The 25,250-nt window shown below is 42.4% G+C and overlaps 1 protein-coding gene and 1 pseudogene across 23 annotated transcripts in view; one reads left to right on the top strand and one right to left on the bottom strand.

Annotated features, from left to right (window-relative positions):
• Positions 1-25,250, bottom strand: part of Phf21a (PHD finger protein 21A) — a 206,412-nt gene that overhangs the window by 3,437 nt on the left and 177,725 nt on the right. For 18 of the 23 annotated variants that reach the window (XM_070032483.1, XM_070032488.1, XM_070032485.1 and 15 more), the window contains 7 exons: positions 18,120-18,218; positions 13,160-13,211; positions 12,425-12,504; positions 12,065-12,125; positions 8,673-8,836; positions 2,510-2,665; positions 175-250 (listed from right to left, as the gene is read on the bottom strand). In XM_070032483.1, coding sequence (XP_069888584.1) covers positions 175-250; positions 2,510-2,665; positions 8,673-8,836; positions 12,065-12,125; positions 12,425-12,504; positions 13,160-13,211; positions 18,120-18,218 — 688 coding nt within the window. Of the gene's footprint in view, positions 1-174; positions 251-2,509; positions 2,666-8,672; positions 8,837-8,908; positions 8,932-12,064; positions 12,126-12,424; positions 12,505-13,159; positions 13,212-18,119; positions 18,219-25,250 lie in introns of all 23 variants that reach the window. The other 5 variants (XM_070032496.1, XM_070032500.1, XM_070032497.1 and 2 more) reach the window with 1 other exon arrangement.
• On the top strand, positions 24,622-25,086 carry LOC138833775 (large ribosomal subunit protein uL23-like; annotated as a pseudogene).

Genomic DNA, 25,250 nt, shown 5'->3' with positions numbered 1-25,250 from the left:
CAGCACCACACTTCCCAGTTTTCTTTCCAAAGAAGGTGGTACATAAACTGACCATTCAATGGAAGCCTTTCATTTTTAGCCTTAATTTCCTCTTGGAGGGAGAAATATTGTTTTCCAATTATTTTCTTTAAGAAGGTGGGCCTTACTAAAAAATGGATGTGGGTAATCCTTTACCTGCTTTGTAGGCAATATAGGAATGGACGATTGCTAAAGTTCCAGGCCATGGGATTGCTTCTTCCTTCTTCAGCATCTGAAAAGAATTTTAGGACTTTAACTTGAGAAGGAGGTTCTGACACACATCCTCCAGGTAACAGCAGGCACCAATGACAAAATCCAGGAAGGGTTGCTGGGAGGCAGTATGGCAAGACCATGTGCTACAGCTTCTGGACTACAAGGATAGGTGTGGACAGTGAAGTTCAGAGGCAGAAAGAGCCAAGGCTGGGCTGGTGAGCTGGGTGAGTATTCCTGCCTTCTCATAGAAGGCAGATGCCCAACCACCCTCAGCCCGAGAGCTACCTGCCAGCACAACGGCTGCCTGTAGGCAGTTCTGTCCATGACCTGGCAAGGCTGCCCATCTCATTGTAGCCCTATGCCACCTTCTTCACCAAGGAATTCAAGCATCAGTTCCAAATCCCAAAGTATAATCTCAGTCCTCTGTAGAAGTTTTTTGGAGGATCCCAAAGCAGCACAATCAGGAAGAGAGTAGAAAGGAGGGCATCTTTCGACACAGGAGACAGTAGGAATGAAGATGACCAAGGCTCAAAATGAGACCCAGCCTGGTCTATGTGCACACCTGTAATTCCAGTGCTCAGGAGGCTGAGGCAGGAGGATTTTGAGTTTGAGGTCAGTCTAGGTACACAAAAAAACCTTTATCTCAAAAAGCCAACGGCTAGGGATGTAGCTCAAAGGTAGAGTACTCCTCTAGCATACGCAAAGCCCTGTGTTTGGTCCCCAGCACTGCAAGAATAAATAAAGGGGGAAACTAGAATTCTTCCAAATCAGGGATTTTTTTTTTCTTTAATGGAGCTGATCTGATCCCACTGTTAGCCAGGCTACAGGGCTTATTGAATGTACTTCCTCACCTTCTTCCTAAAGACTCGAGGGGATGGGGATGGGGTGGGAGATGGGAAGGGGAAACAAAGGAGGAGGTAACAATGCTTGATAAGAAATGTACTCATTATCTTGCCCCTGTAATTGTAACCCCTCTATATGGTATTTTCACAATAAAAAAAAAAAAAGAAGACTCAGGAAGATGGCTCAGTGGTAGAATGCTTGCCTTGAATGCAGGAGGCCCTGGCTTCGATTCCTCAGGACCACATAATCAGAAAAATAAAAATTAAAGTTAAAAAAAAAAAGCCAGGCGCTGGTGGCTCATACCTATAATCCTAGCTACTCAGGAGGCTGAGATCTGAGGATCTCGGTTCAAAGCCAGCCCGGGCAGGAAAGTCCATGAGACTCTTATCTCCAATAAACCACTAGAAAACCAGAGGTGGCGCTGTGGCTAAAGCGGTAGAGTGCTTGCCTTGAGCTGAAGAGCTGAGGGACAGCGCTCAAGCCCAGAGTTCAAGCCCCACGACCAACCAAAAAAAAAAAAAAAAAAAGACTCGAGACAGCTTATAATCAAACCTTTTATGAAGATGTAAAGATGTATGAATATCTAAGGAAATGAGACCATGAACCAGAGAAGAGGGAGGAAGTTAGGACAATTACTAATACCCATGGCCTTTGAAGTCTGTGAAATACAGACTCAGCATTTTACTGTTAGTTTTCTGAGTCTGATGACAATAGAGTTTAAAATGGTGGTTATTTGAATTAATTAGCTGGATACATTCTTTTAAGGATTTTTTTTTGGGTCGGGTCGTGGGGCCTGAACTCTGGGCCTGGGTGCTGTCCCTCAGCTCTTCAGCTCAAGGCTAGCAATCTACTACTTGAGTCACAGCGCCACTTCCGGCTTTTTTCTTTTTTCTTTTGTGGTGCTGAGGAATGGAACCCAGGGCCTCAGGCATGCAAGGCAAGCGCTCTACCACTGAGCCACCTTCCCAGCCCCTCTTTTAAGGATTTTATTCCCACAGAATAGTTTAAAAATCATATCCTGAACTCGGTGTAATGCTTCATGCCTGTAATCTCCTCAAGGAGATTGAGGCAGGAAGATTCCAAGTTCAAGGCCAGCCTGGGCCGAATAATGAGCTCTAGGTTAATCTGGCAATATAATAAGTTCCTGTCTCAAAAACCCAAAATCAAAATAAAAGAACACTCAGATAATGCGTTTGACCCTTCTTATAGAATGAGGCAGAATGAACTTGTGGGTCTGGACTTTTAGGAAGAGGGTCAGTTGTATGAGATATAGAGAAGTAGTCTGGATATCGCCACCTGGGTCAGGAGGATGGGGAGCTTCTGCGGGAATGAAGGCTGCGTGCCCTCAGGCCATGCTGTGGACAGGATCCCAGAACTAGACATGGGGGAGGGAATTTCTATGGACTCCCCTCCCCATCTGGCTCAGCCACGGTACCTGGTCCTGACATCTGGGACAGATCCACATGCCCTTGGGAATTGTTTTGAGAGGTGGGTCTAAGCAGTCCAGATGATACACACGGGAACACGTGTCACACATCAACAACTGGCCGCTTTTTCTGCAAACGCTGCAAAAATCCTCATGGATATCACCCTATGAAATTGAGATGAAAGGTAAGAAAAAGGATAAAGGTAAAATGTGTAGTGTTTACATGCTTTCGGGGAAGCACAGTGACTTGGTCTTTCAACACATTAAGTGTTTAAGCAAAGCAGGAACTGCCAATGGCACAAGTCCGGCCCTGCTCCATACAGCTGAGGATCCCCCGTGGGGAGCTTTAAATTCTTTAAAACTCTGCAGTTGCCCAGTTTAGCTGTGTATGTGATAGTTTTGGTAAGAGTCCAACCAACAGACAGAACTTTTACACGCTAGAAAATCCATTCATTAGAGCATCTCAACATTTGTGATTACAAACACTCCTCATTTAGCCACTATTTGTTGAGGGAAGGGGACACTGGGTAGAGAAAGACAGATAAGAAAAGATTTACTAAATTCCTTGTTCATTCAGGGGGAAATAAAGCCAAATGGGAAAAGACTGAGTCAAGAGCGAATCTGATTCGCACAAGCTTTCTAACATGAAGGATTTAAGAAGCCAAAGCAACAGCTGACAATGGCCTCTTAAAACCAGCATTTGGCATTTTCTGTTCAATGGACCATTCCATTCTGGAAGGCTTTATTCCTCCCTATAAAATATTCCACCAGATGGAAGATGACAAGCCGCCCTGGGACACTCTGCCACCCCCTTTGCGACAGTTTTAGCACTCAGGTAAGACTGCCGGAGAAGCAAGCAGATCTTTTTAAAATTTGGAGAGGAGAACACAGGGGAAAAAAAGTTCTTAAAGAGGTACCAGGCCAGATGCCAGGACATCAGGAGGGGAAGACGGAAGGGACAAGCCAGGTGTTGCTTTAGGTTTCCTAGGTTTTCTGCTGGAAGGCCTGACCGAGAACTTCTGTACAGAAGTAGTGAAAGAAGGCATCTCTCCACCACCACATATGCAAGAACATATCTTCTGCACATGTAATCTCTCTCTGATGGAAAGAATATATGCTCTAATTCACTATGCTATCTGGCAGCTAAGAAAAAAAAGGTTATCATAGTTTGGACAGATTTTAATCTTTTTTTTTTTTTTAAATAAGAAACTGCTACCTCTGGGCAGTAAAAAAGATGCTTGGTACATGTGAAAATCTATTAGGCAAGAGTGTAATGGTTCAAGTCCCTGAAAGGGGTCTCACCTCTGGATCAACAGGGATTTCCTCTATTCTAAAATTAGGTTGAGAGGAGTTTTTCTCCTCTGGAGGACTAGAACCTAAGCCCCAAGTTTATACATGACGCAAGGCTTTAGGACTGTCTTAGAGGAGCTGCAGATAAGGCTCTGAGAAGTGAAGTGAGGGAGGTGAGTGTGTCCCATGCTGAGCACTACTTGGGGTGGGGCGTTCATGTGCTTTTGCCCTTGATGAGAAGAACAGCAAGAAGCAGAGGCAGAGAGCGGAGAAGAGTTTCTACAGGACATCTGAAAGTTCCTTGTCCTGTTTACATAAACACAGCTCCTGTCAGGATTCTATTTTGTTGGTGGTGGTGGTCATGGGGTTTGAACTCTGGGACTGAACGCTGTCCCTCAGCTCTTCAGCTCAAGGAGAGCACTCTACCACTTAAGCCACAGTGCCACTTCTGGTTTTCTGGTGGTTATCTGGAGATAGGAGTCTCAAGGACTTTCCTGCCTGGGCTGGCTTTGAACCGCGATCCTCAGCTCTCAGCCTCCTGAGCCACCGGCACCTGGCTTTATTGTAATTTTTAAAACTTTTTTTCCCCCTGGTCCTGGGGCTTGGGCCTGGACTCTGTCCCTGTGCTTCTTTTGCTCAAGGATAGGGCTCTATCTCTTGAGCCAGAGCACCACTTCTGGCTTTTTTCTGAGTAGTTTATTGGAGATAACAGTCTCACAGACTTTCCTGCCCAGGCTGGCTTTGAACTGCAATCCTCAGATCTCAGCCTCCTGAGTAGCTAGGATTACAGGTGTGAGCCATCAGCTAACCTCTGAAACAACTACAGAATCATAGAAAGTTGCAGAAATAGTACACTGTTAACAATTTTAAACCAAAGAATACATCAATTCATATTCCATTAGCTGTTAAAACATACATAATGTACTATCTGGAAAACTCCACTAGCCTATACTGAGAGATTCAGCTTGGAAATGGCAAAAGACATTTTGGAACAATAATAAAGACAATAATTTTGATTTTATAGCCCCCTGAAAGATTCTTCGGGACCACATTTTGAGAACCGATGCCCAATCAAAATGAATATAAAATGCCAAACTATTTCATCCCTATACAGTACATTCTAAAGAGAGTGAAGGAAGTCTGGTGAAGGCTCTATCCAGGTCAAAAGGCTTAGCTTGGATGACAGATCAAATTATTATCATAATGAAATGGTAAGCTAGGAGAAGGCTGGGCCCAAGGTTCCTTGCTAGGAAGTGAGGATGTACTTTCAGGACCCATGCTGGCTCTGTCAACGGCAACTTCATTGCGTGCTAAAAATTTTTATAATTATGTCAACAGAGCTTCCCTTTTCATAAAAATGATGAGAGCAGCAACAAGGTACATCCTGAGGATTTGTGTCTGGCTAGGTCTTGTATTACCAAGTCCTGAGAGATGGTTATTGATCCCCAGGAAATGCTTGGCTCTCCACTGTTATTGTTTAATTAATGTTGTTGAGGCTTATGCTACCCGGCAGCAAACATACAGAACTCTTGTGTTTTGATTTTAATCACTGCGGCTGTTAGGATACTGCAGAAGTAGAAGTCAATTATCTTAAAAAAATAATCTATTCAACTGTGCTTAACTTAGGAAGTTCTGAACCTGTTTCCAAAAGGTTTGCATTTTAAGATGAAACCTGGCAGAAACTTTTATTTTGTGATTTGGTCTGAGGGGATCCTTTTTAGGTCTAATTTCTAAAGAAAAGCTCAGATCCTCCCCAGCAGAAAACACACACTAAAGCAACATAGTTTAAGAGAGACTCGAAGGCAGAACTACAAAGTCACCTGTCTGACCCAACCTAGCACTTGTGCATGACTCATGGAGAGCTCTACAAAGATGCCAATGAGCTGGAGACCAGTCTAAGCAATCCTCAGACTGGGGAAAGATGACACAGTTAAGGGTCAGAAAACAAGGCTTTTGACAAGGACTTCTGGTACTCATTAACTGGGTGTTCAGAAAACCTGTATCATGAACATGACTAATGGCGAGACAGGAAAGTTGGATGGAATGCTCAACCTTTAGAGCCAGGATGAGTTGGTGGCTACCATCTATGTACAAAGAAGAGAACCTCCTATGACCAGGTCTCCAAAGGTAACACTTTCTTTGCTGTCTCTGGAATGTTAACTCAGAACATTCACACGGTGCTCTCTTAGAGAACTACTAGCAATGAAAACTTTCAAGTTCGAGGAGGCTTTTCCGTGAAGGTTAACAACAGCCTCTGTAATTCACAGAAGAACTGGGACATGTGCCAAATGAAATCCTTTGTTTCTCTTCTCAGACTTGTTCCTCTCATAAGTGGCAACTCTGTGTGTGTGTGTGTGTGTGTGTGTGTGTGTGTGCGCGCGCGCGCGCGCACGCACGTGCTGGGGCTGGAGGTTTGAACTCAGAGCCTGGGCACTATCCCTTAGCTTCTTTGCTCAAGGCAAGTGCTCTACCACTTGAGCCACAGCTCTAATTCTAGCTTTTTGGTGGCTAATTGGTGATGAGAGTCTCATAGACTTTCCTGCCTGGGCTGGCTTTGAACTGTGACCCTCAGATCTCAGCCTCCTGAGTAGGATTACAGGTATGGGTCACTGGTATTTGGCTAGTAAGTGGTTTAAGTGCTTTTAGTAGTTTAGGCCATAAACTTTGGATTTATTCAGGACTGTTTATCTCACGCCCCATATTAAGATCTGCTGGCCTTCCAGTTATATGTGGACCTGATTGCTTTTCTCCATCTCAACCTTTACCACCTCATTAGGTATGGACACTTGCAGTAGCCTCCTAACTGGCCTCTCTGTTCCCATTCCCCCATTCCTGTAGGCCTTCTGCCCACATTTCAGACACAGTGCTCCTTTCAAAATCAAGTTTGGTTCCACAAACACCTTAAAATTGTCATGTAGACAAGAAACACCAAAGGAGGGAAAAATCACATCACAGTCTCGAGTGAAATTAGTGTTTAAGCTGTTCCATCCATAGGGAACTTAGACCTTTAAGGGTGAAAACAACTTGATGGCAATGATCTCAAGGGAGAAAGTTAGTATCACCAACGACGGAAGACTGACAGCGTGTGCCTCCTGTCGGGATGTGCTGAGAAAGGCCATCATCACTGTGCAGTGCTCCCAAAAACGTGTGCTTGAGACTGTTCTCTGTGGAGAGTCATAGTCCACATGGAGAAGCACTCTACAGAGCAATTAGCTAATCTTGAAAAGTGCCAATGTGGTGAAAGACAAGAAGACTGTTTCAGAATCTAGGAGTCTAACAGATAATACTATTACAGTGAGTGGACTGCATCTGCAGCAGGAAAACACATGGCACGGAGGCAATGGTAGACAAATGGAGGATATAAATGTGCATTGGATATAATATTCTAAGATCTTGTCAATGTTAAATACCCTCTATTTGATAAATACATAGTGGCAAAATAACAGAATATTTTTATTCTTACATTCTCACAAATGTTTTGGGGTAAAGATTCATAAAGTGTACAACTTCTTTACTAGCCCATCACAAAAAGTAAGTGTGTGTGTGTGTGTGTGTGTGTGTGTGTGTGTGTGTGTGTGTGTGTGTGTATGTGTGTAGGTGAGAAGTAAATATGGCAAAGCTAGGTAAAGGGTATATATTTGTTCATTATACACCATTATTACAATTTTTCTGTAGATTAAAAAAATCAAAATAAAATACATTTTTTTGGTGGGGGGGCGCTAAATGAAACTTTAGGTTATACCTTTACTAAACCCTTTGGTGGTCTCTCATTTTGTTTCGAATAAAAGCTACAAGCCCTGTATAAGCAGCCCTAGCACCTCTGAAATCTTACCTCCCACTGCTCTGGTCCACTTGCTTTGCTACTATCCTGGCCTTTGTGCTATTCTTTCACCATTCCACACCCACACCCACATCGGGGTTTCTGCACCGCTGTTCCTTCCTTCAAAGACAGCAAGCTCCTGTCCTTTGATATGTATTTGTCAGTACTGGGGCTTGAACTCAGGATTTCATGCTCTCACTCAGCTTTTTTGCTCAAGGCTGGCATCTACCACTTGAGCCACAGGTCCACTTCTGGCTTTTTGGTGGCTAATTGGAGATAAGAATCTTAGGGGCTTTTCTGCCTGGGTTGGCTTTGAACAGTGATCCTCAGATCTCAGCCTCTAAGCAACCTCATATTTTTATGCCTTATCTGTTCCAATTGTTTTCACAGTGAACAAGCAATATAATCACTGCTTGGCAGATTACATAGCCACAGAATATAAGGTTCTTGAAGGCTAGGGATTGGTTTTGCTCCTTCCTGTGTCTCTAGTCTCAATAACCATTCTGGCGGAATAGTACTCAATAAATATCTGCTGAGTGAACTGAATGCCTTGTAAATGCTTATTTAACAGATCAGAGAATGAGTTCACCTGCTTACACGTTCTGGGTAGAGAACTAGTAAGCATCTGACACTTTTAGGAAGCTGTTTTTGATGAACTCTGCTAAATAAAGTTGCTCTACAGAACATTTTGCAGTTCTGGGATTGTATGTAAAGCAACAAACAAGGGCTGCTAGGGGAACATGCTATGTTCATGTCAACACACTGATTAGAGACACCTCTCAATCTCGTGAGGTGCTTTCCCACTCTGTCTCTTCTCAGAACTCATCTACAGCAAATCAGACTCAGGCACGGACAACCCTGGGCTCTGGGAGTTACAGTGACGTGACCCTTGCGGACATGGCAGTCCTTCTCCCAGGAGAAGGCTATGTGGTGTGGCATGTGGGGCTAGCTGCTGTTCTAGTTCTAGTCAAGAAGGTGCAGGCTGGCAGGGAGACAACATAGGACAACGGTTTTCCCAATGCGAGCTCTCAGAAAAGAGAGCGGCTTCCCCCAGTTACTTACGTCTGTGGAGGTGGGGCTGGGCAGGGACACAGGCTGCACAGGTGCAGGGAAAGTGAATGTGGCCTCTGTCTTTTCATTTTCAGGGGAGTCGGGATGACTGGATGGGGGGGATGTTGGGGTAAGGGCTCCAAACCCCAGCACTGCATTGTATTTTGGAGGACGACCTATATACCAAGAAAAGGGAACAAAAGGGAAAAAAGGGGAGGGAAAGAAAAGGGGAAAACGATCTTACATACCTTTGGCCAGTGTTCCTCATTGGCTAGCATGGAAAAGGAAGTGAGGTAGCAGACAGAAAGTTAATACACAGTCCCAAAGGGAGGAACAGAGCAAAGATTTAAATGTCATTAGAAACAAGTACACGAGTCCCAAAAGAAGGAGGAGAAGAGAGCCTCGGAGAGGGACAGAACATGCAGGCTGATGTATAAGGACCTCACTATGGGCAGACTGTGCTACTGCCCCTGGACTATTATGACTTGAGATTTCTAGTGGAAGAATCAAGATGTCAAAGCCCAAATGGGAGCCAAAACCAGAACATAATTTATTTTGTCCATGCCTTTTGTTTGTTGTTTACTCGGCAATAATCATTCTTACAATAATATTAAAGAGTCTCAGTTTCCTACAAATGAGTACATTGAGCATTTCTGTCTTTCTATTTCTCTCCTGTCTGCATTCTGGTCCTTCTAACTGCTGGTTAGTATAGAAGAAGGCAAAGTGAGGAGGCAAAACTCAAGTTAGTTATTCTCATCCCTTGTTATTAACAGGATTTGAGAGAGAGGCTCTGCAGTACTAGAATGTAAGACTAACGGGGGTGGGGGGTGGTGATGGTTTCTGGCTAAACAATGAATTTAAGCATTTCTAGCTTCGATACTGTTTCCAATGGTTTGATTTGCTATTTTTTTTGTCTTTTTTGGTACTGGGGACCGAACCCAGGACGTTGGCACTTGCTAGGCAAGTGCTTTGCCACTGAGCTACATCCCAGCCCTCCAATGGTTTGAGAGCTATCTCTCTGCTCTGAGACATGAACATCCTAGTAAACAACATGATTGAGAACTGGGGTTGTCCTAAAGTCTCAGCAAGGGCCCTGTCATGAGCCTTCTTGACTAAGAGGCCTGATTCAGACAAAACACTTTCAATCAAACCTCATCTACAAGCAATCTATAAATGAGCCCCAGAAGTCCAGAAAATCTAGGGAAGCCACTTTTACCACACATCTTAGACAGGGTCCTGGCCTTTTTTTTTTTTTTTTTTTTTGTCAAGCTTGAACTCTGGGCCTGGGTGCTGTACCTGAGCTCTTCAGATCAAGGCTAGCACCCTACCACTTTAGCCACTACACCACTTCCGGCTTTCTGGTAGTTAATTGGAAATTAGAGTCTCATAGACTTTCCTGCCTGGTGGGCTTTGAACCGTGATCCTCAGATCTCAGCCTCCCTGAGTAGCTAGGATTACCAGCATGAGCCATCGGTGCCAAGCTGGGGTTCTGGTCTTCTAAGAGTCAGGGTCACAGTTTCTAAATTGTGAGTGATCGTAAGTACAAGCCCAGTGCACAAGGGTGAGGGGCGAGCAGAGAGATCGCAAACTGCCTACAAGCCTTGGTGAATGGTGTATGGGAATCATGACTTTGTCAATGGTTATAGGCAATATTAGGATCATGCACATGAGTCATGATTTTGTCAGGACAGGAATATTGCCTGTGTTAAACTGGCACTGTCTGTAGTACAAAGGTAGGTCTTATTGGTTTGTCTTTTTTTTTTTTTTTTTTTTGATTGGTTGCGGGCCTGAACTCTGGGCCTGGGTACTGTCCCTCAGCTCTTCAGCTCAAGGCTAGTGCTCTACCACTTGAGCCACATGCCAATTCCGGTTTTCTGAGTGATTTATTGGAGATGAGTCTCATGGACTTCCCTGCCCAGGCTGACTTTGAAACGCAATGTTCAGATCTCAGCCTCCTGAGTAGCTAGGATTACAGGAGTGAGCTACTGGCGCCTGGCTGGTTTGTCTTTTGTAGGGAGTTCAGTGCTGGGGTGGGGTGGGGTGGGATAAAGCCCAGTGCTCTTCATTTAGCTAAAGGAGGTATATCCTAGGCATCTTACATGCAAGCTTTTAGCTTCGACCTTGGTGAGAGATACCAAGGTCTTTCTGGCTCGTATAACCATGTCTTAGCAGATACTGCCCACTAGAAGGCCAATTATTTGTGGCCTCTGGCCAAGGGCTTCCTATCTGAGAACTGCCCCAGCGGCCTCTAAAAAACATCTGAGCTCAAAACAACAAAAATAATTTATAGCACTGTTTATTGTGGTCCAGGAATCAAAGTAAAGCAGTAACTTAGAGTTTACTGTCTAAATTGTTTTGGCTACTTGAAGGCTAGAAGGGATGAAACATTAGAATGGGTCACTAAGATGGCTAGGTTATCTCTTTTGGGAGGGGCAGGGGCAGTTATAGTCCTGTCTAAAGCAGACAGAATTGTCAGGGTGACCTCCTACACTTCTAACAGCGCTGGGATTGGATGTGCATACACACATTAGGCCACTTACTCAGCAACCTTTCTAGCCTGGACCTATAATTCAGGCACACATTATCACATGGAAAAACAGACCTTGGGATGTGTTTTTGACATCAAGGAACCATTTCAATACCTTGTTTATGAGCTCAAATCCCATTAAGACCAACTTAGGCTTGCACAGTGAGAGATACTACTCCTGTTTTTTTCTGCTCAGGAAGGTCTGGAGGATGGGAGCAGAGCTCTTCAGCAGTTCCTGCTTTGGGGAGCCGTTTTGACTGAGCCCTATTCTGCCTTAGCTGGTGATGTGCTCTTATCACAGATCTTAAGTTCTCTTCTTCCTGGAAAATGTGCAGCTCACAGAAACTTGGTCATGTTTTAGCCTCACTGGCTGAGACACTATTAGGAACACCTTGGCAAAGCAGTGGTCCATCTGCTGCTACATGATGCTAAATCCTTCCTTCCAGCCAGCGATCTGCTCACTGAACTATCCTGGATGGCCTGGTGGGTTTGGGGCTGAAATGCTGTGCTAAGCCATCTCCCTGAACCAGCTCAGCCAGGAACCAGGAAAACCAGCTTTTGATTCCTCATTCACAGCCTTAGTAAGAAAACTCTCTCTCTCTCTCTCTCTCTCTCATTCTTTCTTTCTCTCTCTCCCTCATTCTCTCTTTCTTTCTATCTCTCTCCCTCCCTCCCTCTCTCTCACAATTCCCTATTTCCATAGAGCTACAACAAAACTATTTTCAAAAGATAGAGAAGCCAGATCCTAGTGTGATGGGAGGAGGGAAGGAAAGGAAACCCAACACAAAAGCAATAGCAAGGCAGAGATTAAAAAAACAACAACAACAACAAAAACACAAAAATAATCAAACAAAAAAAGAAAGTAAAAGACACTCACCTCTCTTCCGGGTCCCAGGATGCATTGTGCTGTTTAGGTATGTGACTGCGCTCTTCTTACGCTTTGAGGGTTGAAGAAGGAAAGGGGACTGGTTGAACATCAGGGTTATCACTAACACTGGCACAATATACCTGACTCATGCCAACTAACTAGGGCTAAGCATGTCAGGGACTCAGAGCTAACAGGGTTTATTACGTATATTTGATACTCAGAGAATATATACTGAGAGATTGTCTCTGCTTCGGATTGACAGTATGGGGAAGTACAAGGAGGTCGTTGCCTCCGCAGGCTTTTGGATGGGAGGGATTGAGAAAGTAAAAGGCAACCATGAGGGACAGGGCAGGTGCTGGCCAGGAGTACCTCTGGCTCAAAGACTGCTCCACTGTAGACTGGATTTGCTGTTGTTCTTCTTTTTCGCTCTTGCCTCTTGCTTTGGATTTCTTGGGAAGAGAAAAGGCTTGGATCAGAAGATGGTTGTGGAGAACCAAATATCTGAACTTCATGTTTTATGAATTGGTTTTCCTCTAACAAATCAGGAACTGGGCAAAGTCTGGAGAAAAATCTATAGGACCACCTTCTGTCACCTCTTGGAAAGGAGGCCTGCATTTCTCAAAGCACTTCGAAGTCAACCACACCTGACTTGTTTTTTGACTGCTGTGTAAAGAGGTCTGGATGAACTTTCTCCTTAGACTGCTAACCAAAGTTCACCATTTTTGAAATAAATAACAAGAATAGGCATAGCTTTCTAACTTAAGATTCTGGTAACTCAGAAAATAAGATGAGTATTTTTCAGAGGAGCACTTGCTACTTAAAGTTGACAGTGAATCAGACTTCTACAGTAAACAGGAGTCATTTTATTTCAGACAGCTGGGGAGTTTTTCCAAGTAAAGGAGCGTGACTGAAGCTAGGAAGGAGAGGGCTTGAGCATTACACAGAGGGAAAGCAGTTTTTCCTCTAAAGGAATAAAGTCCATACCAGTTGAATCACACTCTATTTGTGTTCCAATGTTCTATTCTAGGAATTCAATCTAACACCACTTTCAGGAACAAAGCCATGGGCCAGAAAGAAGGTAGTGCCAAGAATATCTTCTCTTACCTTCTAGATGGTCATGCGTTACCAGCCCTAGAGACACCATGAAGGCAAGTTTCTGTGCCAGGGAAACAAAAGAAGTACTTCAGTCTGTGTTCTCACAAACCCCATCACAGGTTGCTGGTTATATACTTGGTAAAGCTTGCCTTGTAGTCTGACTGCTTGACAGAGGCTAAGTTCTGAGGAAGCAAGAGCAGGTGGCATACGCTCTGAGCACTCTGGGCCACTTGATGCCAAAGAGAATGAATGAAACCTGCAGCTTCCAGTTTTTCAATGTCAAAAATCATCTTGAGCTGGGTGCCGATCATGTCTGTAATCTTAGCTACTCAGGAGGCTGAGATATGAGAATCACAGTTTGAAGCCAGCCTGGGCAGGAAAATCCTTAAGACTCATATCTTCAATTAACCACCAAAATGCCAGAAGTGGAGCTGTGGTGGCTTAAGTGGTAAAGCAGTAGATTTAGCAAAAAAGCTCAGGGATAATACCTAGGCTCTAAAGTTCAAGTCCCAGGACTGGCACACACACACACACACAAATCATGTTGAGTGACCTATTCTTTTCCTCAGAAAAATCTTAAAGATATGGTTTCATACTTATTTAAAAAAAAAAAAAAAGCCAGGTGCCGGTAGCTCAGGCCTGTAATCCTAGCTACTCAGGAGACTGAGATCTGAGGATCACAGTTCAAAGCCAGCCCAGGCAGGAAAGTCTGTGAGACTCTTATCTCCCATTAACCACCAAAAAACTGGAAGTGGCACTGTGGCTCAAGTGGTAAGGTGCTTGCCTTGAGCTGAAGAGCTCAGGGATAGCACCCAGGCCCAGAGTTCAAGCCCCATGACTGAACAAAAAGGAAGAAGGAGGAGGAGGGGGAGGAGGAGGAAGAGGAGGGGGAGGAGGAGGAAGAGGAGGAGTCGGAGGAGCCGGAGGAGGAGGAGGAGGAGGAGGAGGAGGAAGAGGAGGAGAAGGAGAAGAAGAAGAAGAAGAAGAAGAAGAAGAAGAAGAAGAAGAAGAAGAAGAAGAAGAAGAAGAAGAAGAAGAAGAAGAGGAAGAAGAAGAAGAAGAAGAAGGAAGAAAAAGAAGAAGGAGGAGGAGGAGGGGGAGGAGGAGGAGGAGGAGGAGGAGGAGGAGGATTTCAAATGTCTTTCTTGCAATAAGCCCCAAATTCTAAACCCTTCTCTTATCATGAGAATTCTTACCTGGTTACTGCCACTGACCAGACAATGAAACTGAAAACAAATGAATTTTAGGAATGACAGCAAGTAGTTCTGCATAATACTATGTTTTAGAATCAAACATGGACCTAATATTATGAAGTAATTTCTCCTAAGCCCACTCTGAGGGCCTCATCTAAAGCAAGGATAATTACAATACTGCACCCCAGATATGGAATGTTAAGATACTTTAAGCTGGATAGGGCAATGCCTTGATTTCTATTCGTTGCTTTCTTTGTTTGATGCCTTCATTTGCACATGGTTTCTAATATACCAAATAATACATAATGAACAAACAATATCATCAAAATTGGTAAGAGTTAGTAGTCATTAGTACTACATTTTGGTCTTTAAAAATCACTTTTTTTTTTTTTAAAGCCAGGTGCCGGTGGTTCATATCTGTAATCCTAGCTACTTAGAGGCTGAGATCTGAGGAACATGGTTCAAAGCCAGCCCGGGCATGAAAGTCTGTGAGACTCTTACCTCCAATTAACCACCAGAAAACCCGAAGTGGCACTGTGGCTCAAGTGGTTGAGTGCTGGCCTTGAGCTGAAGAGCTCAGGGACAGTGCTCAGACCCAGAGTTCAAGCCCATTACTGACAGAAAAAAAAAAATCACTTTTTTTTGAGAAAGATCTTATTACAGATAGCCCAGACTGGCTTAGAACTTGCGGCCTAACTTCAGTTTCCCAAGGACTAGGGTAACAGCTGGTGCCATCACACCGAGCTTCTTCTGTTTAAATGGAGTCTTGTGGACTTTTTCTGCTCAAGGCCGGCCTCAAATAAAATTCCCAAATCTTAGTTTTTCCACTAGCTGGGATGATAGGCACATGCCATGCACCCAGGTCTGGGTTAGCAGGGGTCTTGTGAGCTTTTTGTCTGCGCTGGCTATAAACTGAGATCCTCTTGATTTTAGTCATCTGGGTAGCACGTGTGAGCTCAGGCATCCAGTTCATCTTCAGAATTCTAAACACGGTTTTCATTTTTTTCTTATAAAAATCCAAGCACTGGTATGCATAAGGTCCTTTGTTCAATACTCAGCCCAGGAAAAAAAAATTGGCAAAATGTAATTAAACAACTGTCCCATTCCTTTTCCTGTCAGTACTAGGGTTTGAACTCAGGACCTCCCACAGCCACTTGGCTTTCTTGCTTAGAGCTGGTGCTCCATCACTTAAACCGTGCCACCAGGCCAGAATTTTGCTTGTTAATTGGATACGGAAGGTGTTTTTGTTTCCCCCCCCCCCCCCCCCAGAATGGCTTTAAACCTCCTGAGTAGCTATGATTACAAGTATGATCCTCCAGCAGCTGGCTGGGTAACTGTCCCCTTTACAGGAATAATATACTGGAAAAACACAAGTATAAGTCTGGGACTTATCTACTGCTCACTTCCTAATAGTGAACGTTGAAATGACTATTTTGTGGTTGCCAATTAACCACATTCATCACTTGCACTATTGCTTCAAAGTATAATCAAGACAGAAGGCTGTCCACCAATGTTCTCTGTCTGTAAAGTGTGGCTTGACATTCAGATATGGCCTCATTTAATCAAGAAACAGCATTTTTCTTGGGCACTTATATCCATCCAGCTTGTCTTTGCCAGTCTACATCAAGCCCACAAAGTAATTATTAAATAGAAAAAAAAATCTCTCATGAAACAGATTTTCAGTGGCAGACAAAATGAAAAGTTGTCAAGAGGTTTTGCCTTACACATATCATACATATGCCAAGAGCGAATTCATTCTTGACATGCCAGTAGTTCCGTTCAGCTACAGTGGCTGCCCCTCCCACTTCCCACACCCACCATCTGATACTGACATGAGATTCCTTTCAGTTTCTTTCAGTAAGGAAATTTTGTTGATAATTTGTTTTACTTTCCTCTACCTGGCGTAGTATTTGTCATTAATTTTGTGGATAGTTTTACAAGTTTCTCAGATTTTCTAGAACTAATACTTATTTTAGGTTTAAGTTTTGGTCTGTTCTTTAAAGGTAAAATTAAAAATTCATTCATTGCATATCAGAAAAAAATAATATTTGGCACGTTTAGGAAAACCTCAACTTGGTTCAATACATCATTGTTTCTTTATTAAAAATATTGATATGATGCTCTGATGGCTTCATGCCATTATTCGACATGGTTTCATTACAAAGAATGCATAGAAGATAAAGGGAAATGGATTACTGGCCTAATAAAATCCAACTATCAGATATTCATCATTATATTACCTGTCCACATTTTTATTTTATAGGTGCTTGTACAAAAGCATCACACTAAACTATTTTCTTGTCTACAGACATACAGATAAGAGTCATATTCTTTATTTGTACCAGTGTAGTTTCTATTTATGCTTGTAATCTTAAACTAAATTGTAATTTAGATGTCAGCATTTTCATCTCCCCTTTTATGCTTCAATGACCTACTTTTGAGCTACTAATTCAATTTGAGTTTGGGGTTCTAATGCAATAAAATGGTAATAACAGAACTGTACATTTGCTGGGCACTGGTGGCTCATACCTGTAATCCTAGCTAATTACTCAGGAGGCTAAGGTCTGAGGATCACAGTTTGAAGCCAGCCCAGGCAAGTAAGTCCATGAAACTCTGATCTCCAAATTAGACAAGAAAAAGCTGGAAGTTGTGCTGCGGCTCAAGTGGTAGAGTGCTAACCTTGAGCAAAAAAAAAAAAAAAGCCCAAGGACAGCACCTAGGCCCAGAGTTCAAGCCCAGGACCAGCAAAAAAAAAAAAAAAGAAAAAAGAAAAAAAGAAAAAAAAAGAACTGTACATTTAACAAGTGTAATCAATATGCAAACAGGTTAGCTGAGCGAATTAGACATCTTACAAATGTCTGAGACAAACAGAACATTCTAATCATTAGGAATGTAACAGAATACTTGGGAAAATTATCATTAATCTTACATTTCAAATGTGTAAGATGTACATGAATGTCATTTCAAAACTTTTCCTTTGAAACACCAAAGTGGTAATAATGTGCCAGTCACCAGACCTCAGGACTGCACACTTAAATCCATTCAAGTTTTAGGTTGGTTTTTGTATGCTTGTTTGTTTGTTTTTTGCTTATTTGGTGGTATTGGAAGCTGAAGTTGGGACCTCGAAATTGCTAGACAGATACTCTATCACTTGAACCATGCTTCTAGCCCTCTTTGCTTTGTGTTATTTTGGGTTATAAAGTGAGTCTTGAACTTTTGTCTAGCCAGCCTAGACTGCAATCTTCCTACTTACACTTCCCATGTAAGTGGGATGAACGAGTTCACACCACTATGCACAGCTATTTGTTGAGATAGGGGTTCCACAAACTTCTTGCCTGAGATGGCTTTGAAACTGAAGTATTCCCCATCCCCAGTTGAGTAGCTAGGATTACAGGAGTGAGCTGCTGCACCTGGCCCACTAACAGTGAAAACAGCAAAAGAAAAAGAACATCAAGTGATTCAGAAAGCAGATGTCTTCTGGAATGTGGTGGTACATTTCTATAATCCCAGCTACTGGGGAGGCTGAAATCAGAGGACCATGGTCCAAGGCTAGTCCTAAGCAAAAACACAAGGCCCTATCCAAAAAACAAACTATAAACAAAAGGACTAGGGGAGTGGTGCAAGTGGCAATGTTTGCCTAGTGAGCTTGCAGCCCTGAGTTCAATCTGCAGTACATCTAAAAACATGAAATAAAATAAAGATAAAACGAAAGCAGATATCCTGCCTCTTGTGTAAGAATAAACCCACATCACAGGCCTTTGGAGAGCTGGGCCTACCTGAGGGTTCTCTTCCCGTTTTGGTTTGGGTGCAGCAGGTGGGGTGATGGTGCGGCTCTCTGTTTGCTTCTCGTCTGTTTCGGTGTGAGATTTAACTGTCTAGGAGAGAAAAATTAAATGAAAATTCAGAACTCACTTTTTATTAAAAGAGTGAAAGCAAACGGTGGTTGAATTATGATCACGAAGAAAGAAAGGAACATACTCAAATGAGGAGCATGAAAAAGGAGTTTGTATCATGCATTTTTCGGGGGGGGGGAGTGAAGTGTAAAGCCCCTGCTGGAGATATCAAATGGCACAACCGGAGTTAAAGAGGAACCTAAACATGACAACAATCTCTAAATTATAGAAAAGAAATCCACAGTACAATTTTGTACACACTGCTCATTTCTGTGCACGGTAGGGTACAGGGTAGTTTCCCAGAAGCAAGCACACATCATTATATAGGCCAAGCTCTAATCAATGGCATGCTTAATAGCCAGACAATGTAAAAGACATGCTATGCTTCAAATTAACTCCAGTCACAATGTAGAGGGGCTGGAGATTTACTCCTACTTGGGATACTTAAAATCTCCTATATTGTGAGAGGAGAGATTGGACTGCCAAAAAAAAGGGCTGTCTTACGAGAGGCTAAAGTTCTGATTCATTCCAACCCCTTCGAGAAGCACCTGCTTATACTTATAACACACTAGCTGCAGCACACAAATGGTGGCCAGCCATGATCCAATGCCTAGTTCATTTTTATGAAGTTCTATAAATACCGAAACGACTTTAAAACCAAGGATATACAGCTATAAATACAAATCTAATTGTGCAGTTTTTCAAATGGAAAATTTTGTGGATAGCCTTTTCATATGCTAACCTAAGTAATTAAATGAGGTTATCTTATTGTTGATGGGCAGAGTCAAGTGTAAGACTCAACTACTAAGTGGGCACCAAAAGTCCTCAAAAATCCTGATGCTGTGAAATGTTTTATTAGACCTGAAAAATGAACATAATGACAAAACCTTCACTCTCTTCTGAGTCACTTCCATTGTCTCCCTCTGCTTTCCATATTATACATTAGGACACAGTGAGGACTGTTAGCGAACACAGCTCTGGGGCATGCATGTTGTCTCCCCACCCCCTACACTATAACCCACTTGGGGACTGTTTCATGTACCCCTTGTTTTGTTTTGCTCTTTTGTCTCTAGCATCTTTTGTCTCTAGTATCTCATGCGTGCAGATATTCAGTAAGGAGCTACTGATCTTGAGTGACGTATAGGATCTATCAGGAAAAGTATTCACATTTCTCTTTCCACTCTCCTGCTCTATCCTCCTGCTCCTTTTACAAGTTTTTAACTTAAGTAAAAAGAACAGTTTCTCCACGAAATAAGCCTCTAATGAGAGGGCAGTTCACAGTGACATTTTTAAAGGCTCTGAATACTCAGAAAGCTTATTTTCATGTCTCATTGACTGCAGGACAGAGCACCAAGAAGGTCGATCCTAAGAGTTTGCTGTTCTATCCCATGGCTGTGGGCAGCAGCAGCCTAACGCGGAGGAAGCACTTGGTGGCAAGGCCCCATCTCCCTATCTGAGGGCTCTAAATCCCAACAAATAAAAATAAAATGATCCTTCAACAGTAGGGGAGTAGCCTTTCTCACATGGGTCTCTTTCTGAGAGAAGCCATGTGCTCCATTTTTAGCAGCACTATGAGAGACTCAAGTGGTAAGGAACTAAGTCAGCAAGCAAGGAATCTAGGCCTGCTTCCATCCATATGACTAGCCTGGAAGTAAACTATTTAGCTCCAGACCCAGGCAATTTTTTGACTGCACACAAGTGAAGGACTCTGAGTCAAAACCACCCAGCTAGGCTTCCGACCAGAAAGCAGTAGAACAGCATCTTCAAAGAGATGAGAACAGCCCAACAAGGTAATAATGAAATTCTATAACCTGCAAAAACTATTCTTCAAAAATGAGGTAGAAGGTCTGGGCATTGGTGGCTCACGCCTGTAATCCTAGCTGAGATCTGAGGATGGCAGTTCAAAGCCAGACCAGGCAGGAAAGTCTGTGAGACTCATATCTTCAATTAACCATCAGAAAACTGAAAGTGGCGCTGTGGCTCAAGTGGTAGAGCAGTCACCTTGAGCTAAAAGAACTAAAGAGCTAAAAGGACAGTGCCCAGGACCAGAGTTCAAGCCCCTCAACTGACAAAAAAAATGGGGGGGGGGTAGAAATAAGGGTATCCTCAGACAAACAAAAGCTGAGAACATGCAGTACTCATGCACCTGCCTTCAAAGAATTTCTAAAAAGGAGTCCTTCATGCTGAAATGGAAGATTAATTAGTAACTTGAAGCCATATGAAGAAATAAGAACTCCAGGAAAGGCAATTACACAGGCAAATGTAAGAGGCAAATGTAGTACGGCAGCTTTGATTTGCAACTGTTCATTGTATTTCCTATACAAAAAGACAAATGCACAAAACAATCATCTTAAATCTATAGTAGTAGGCATTCAACAAATAAAGATGCAATTTGTGATGACAAATGAGGATAAGAGCTGTTCAGGAACAATTTCTTAATGTTACTGAAGTCACATTGTTAACTTAGGTTTTGGGGTTTTTTATTTTTATTTTGTTGTTGCTGTTGTTTTGCCCAGCTGTCTCTGAGCCCCTTTGTGCTCAAAGCTAGCATTCTACCACTTGAGCCACAGCACCATTTCTATGTTTTTCTGAATAGTTTATTGGAGATAAGAGTCTTATGGATTTTTCTGTCTGGGCTGGCTTTGAACTGTGATCCTCAGATCTCAGCCTCCTGAGATAGCTAAGATTACAAGCGTAATAATCTTAGCACCCAGCTAACTTATGAATATTAAGTGTGTCCCTCAGTGACGGTTAAGAAAATAATTTAAGAAATATATGAATGGAAAAGGAAATGAAGACATGACAATAGTAGAAAAAAATAAAACTAGAAAAAATATAAAAAACCGTGGGAGGAATAAATATATAAGTAAAATACATGTAGTATATGTATTTTATGTACATGTAGTATAAGTATGTATAGATATATACATATAAATAATGTAGTAAAGAAACAGCTAAAATGGCTTAAGTCCTTCCTTCAAGAATCACTTCAAAGTTAATTAAATTAAACTCACCACTATAAGACAGGGTAGCATGGATAAAATAAACAAGCCAACAATTTGCTGTATCCTAAAGCTCAGTTAGAATGGGAAGAGCAAAAGTATTGAAAATGAAAGCATGAAGAGACTTTTCATCCAGAAGTAACTAAGAAGATGCAGGGATGAATATCAGACAAAATTGACTACAAGTCAAAATCCATAACAAGAAACAACAGCCATTACAGAAGAACAAAAGAGTCAATGTAGAAAGAATATACAACAATTATAGCATATGTGCACCTAACAACAGAGTTCCCAAACATATGAAGCACATACTGGCAGATGTGAGGCGGGAAACAGACTGCTCCACAATAAAGGATGATTTCAATGCCCTACTTTACATAATAGAAGTAACATGCAGATAGAAGATTAATAAGCAGCACTATAAACCAATTAGACCTAACAGACATCTAAAGAACACTAGTCAGTAATAGTGCATGCATTTTTCCCAAGTGCACACAGACCATTATCTAAGATGAGCTGTTTTTTAGGATATAAAACAAATAACAAACTTTAAAAATAAAAAGCCCTGAAATCATACTAAAAGTATAGAATCTAGCAATCAGTTACAGAAGGAAAAGTCTTCATAACCAAAGATTTCAAGTTACTAACCTAACTTAATAGTTTATGAATCACAAAAAAAGAACTAAGCCCAAGCACTGGTGTTCCATGCCTCTAATCCTAGCTACTCAGGAGGCTGAGATCTGAGGAATGTGGTTCAAAGCCAGCTCAGGCAGGAAAGTCTGGGAGACTCTTATCTCTAATTAACTAGAAAACCAGAAGTGGTGCTGTGGCTTAAAGTGGTACAGCACTAATCTTGAGTGAAAAAGCTCAGGGGTAGCATCCAACAGACCCTGAGTTCAAGCTCCATGACAAAAAAAAGAACTTAGAACAAAACTAGCAGTAGGAAGAAAATCATGAAGACTAGAGTTAAATAAAATACAGACAAACAACAGAATCTACAAAACCAAAAGTTGATTCCTTGAAGAAAAAAAAAGTCAAAATGTATAAACCATTTAGAGTAAAAAAAAAAACTATAACTAAAATCAAAAAATGAAAGTGGGAGGACTGGGAATGTGGCTTACTGGTAGAATGCTTGCCTAGCATGCATGAAGTCCTGGGTTCCATTCCTCAGTAACACACACACACAGAAAAAGCCAGAAGTGGAGCTGTGGCTCAAGTGGTAGAGTGCTAGCCTTGAGCAAAAAGAAGCTCAGAGACAATGCCCAGGCCCTGAGTTCAATCCCCAGGACTGGCAAAAAAAAAGTAAGTAGGGACACTACTCGTAGTACCATAGCAAAAAAAAAGGGGGGGGTTTCAGAAAGATAATTAATATACTAATGAATTGAAAAACAGGAGAAATGGAAAAAATACCTAGAAACAATCTTATTATTGACACTGATCCAAGATGAGGAAGAAAAATCTATACTGATTTATAAACTTTAAAACAGTCATCAAAATTATCACCAAAAACAAAAGTACTATCACATAGCTTATCAGTTCTATAAACCATTAAGACCTGTAAATCCTAGCTACTCAGGACTCTGTGATCTGAGGATTGTGGTTCAAAGCTAGCCAGAACAGAAAAGAGACTCATCTCCAATAAACTACACCAAAAAGCCAGAAGCTCTGGCTCAAGTGGTAGAGCATTAACTGAGCAAAAGATAGAATTACAGGCATGAACCTGTAATTTCTTAAACCTCAATTAATGAGGTTTAAGGAAAAAAGCTTTCTTAGTGAGGGATGTAACTCAATGGTAGAACATGAGTGAGGCCCTATCTGTGGATTCTCAGAACTCAGCGCGCCCCCCGCTCCCCAATCCATCTCTGTCCTATAAAAGTGTAAGATGATGCAGGCAGTGCTGATGCAGCAGGTCATCCTGAGGATGTACCTAAGCTAATGGAAGGCAGCCTCCAAATAACAGGTTCACAGAGTGGATGACACAGCCTTCTACTAAGGGAAGATGCCATACAGGCCTTTAGAAGATGTCATCCATGACAGGGCCTGGTTTTGGAGTTTCAAAGGACAGGCTGCCTCTTGCTAGGCCAAGGGTCATTTATCATCCAGAGATCCTAGGGCCCTTAAGAATCATCTTAAATCTACTCTGTCAACTCTGGAACAGTGCAACAACAATGCCCAGATGGTGGTTCATCTGTCTACACGGTGGTTCCTGAGGATCTTTAGTCACTGTTGAGACCTACTATGCAGACTAAAAGATTCCTTTCAACATAACAGGTGCTCAGTGACAGGACACCTGCTCACCCCTAGCTCCGATGGCCTCATACAAAGAGCTCCATGTTGTTTTCATGCCCGCTGACCCTGCAGCCCATAGAGCAGGGAGGGACAAATACATTACATAAGCTATAACTGCCTTACATCAGGAATCCTCTGATGGACCTGGAAAGGCTTCAGTATACTAGACATTGTTAAAAACATTCGTGACTCGTAGGATGAGGTAAAACATCAATAATAGAACTTTGGTATGAATGCAACCTTCATAGGTAGCTTTGAGGGGTTCAAGACCTTAGTGGAGAAAGTCACTGCAGAAGTGGTACGAATAGAAAGAGGGCTAGTTAGAAGTGGAACCTGAAGTGGAACCTGAATCTCGTGATAAAGAGCTACTTCTTATGAGTAAAAAAGGAGTCATTTCTTAAGATGGAATCTATCCCAGCAAAGATGCTAGGGACATTGTCAAAATGACAATGAAACATTTAGATTAAATATGCTTTGTTGATAAAGAGCAGCAGGGTTTAAGAAACTGAAAAGATTCCAATTCTGGAGAAGTTCTATTATGGGTAGAATGCTATCAAATAGCTTCACATGATACAGTATCTTTCAGGGAAAGAAGTCAGCAGATACAGCCAACTTTATTGTTGTCATAAGGAAATTGCCACAGTCATCCCAACCTTCAGCACCCACCACTTCAACTGTTACCAGCCATCATCCTCAAGGCAAGACCCTCCACTAGCAACAGAGATCACCACTCACTGGAGACTGATTGGTCAGTCGTGGGGGTGGAGCTTTTTCACTCAAGGCTAGTGCTCTACCACTTTGAGCCACAGTGCCACTTTCTGGTTTTCTGGTAGTTAACTGGAGATAAGAGTCTCATGGACTTTTCTGCCTGGGTTGGCTTTGAATCGTGATCCTCAGATCTCAGCCTCCTGAGTAGCGAGGATTAAAGGCATGAGCCCCCAATGCCCTGCATCCCCCCGCCCAAGCAACAGAGTACTTTTAAACTAAGGTACATACATATTTTAGACATAATGGTATTATTGTACACTTAAGACTATAGTAGACTGCATATCACCTTTATAATAAGAATAAAAAATTTAAGCCTTTTCAACAAGATGGTGCCAAAAGTGAAGGGAGCTCTTGCCCCTCCAAAGCTGAAGCCAAGACAAAAGGCTTTGAAGGCCAAGAAGGCCGTGCTGAAAGGTATCCACAGCCACAAAAATAAAGTAAGCACTTCACCCACCTTCCGGTGGCTCCAGAGATAGCCCAAATACCCTCGGAAGAGTGCTCCGAGGAGAAACAAGCTTGACCACTACACTATCACCAAGTTCCCCCTGACCACTGAGTGAGCCATGAAGAAGGCGGAAGACAACACAGCTGTGTTCATTGTGGATGTCAAGGCCAACAAGCATCAGATCAAACAAGCTGTGAAGAAGCTCTGTGACACTGACGTGGCCAAGGTCAATACCCTGATCAGACCTGATGGAGAGAAGAAGGCATATGTTCCACTGGCTCCTGATTATGATGCTGTAGATGTTGCCAACAAAACTGGATCATCTAAACTGAGTCCAGCTGGCTAATTATAAATATACATTTTTTCCATAAAAAAAGAAGACTATAGTACAGTGCAAACATAACTTTAACTCTGTGGAACGCTAAGGTTCCTTGGGAGTTCTCCGAGAACCAGCACAGGACACAGGGTCTTCCAAACTTGTTTTCCCCCAAATCTTACATCTGAGAATTT

The sequence above is a fragment of the Dipodomys merriami genome, unplaced genomic scaffold, assembly GCF_024711535.1.
Source record: "Dipodomys merriami isolate MVZ:Mamm:240054 unplaced genomic scaffold, mDipMer1.0.p SCAF_21, whole genome shotgun sequence".
Taxonomy (NCBI): domain Eukaryota; kingdom Metazoa; phylum Chordata; class Mammalia; order Rodentia; family Heteromyidae; genus Dipodomys; species Dipodomys merriami.
The sequence above is the reverse complement of the archived record's forward strand: the minus strand, read 5'-3'. Positions and strand labels throughout refer to the sequence as shown.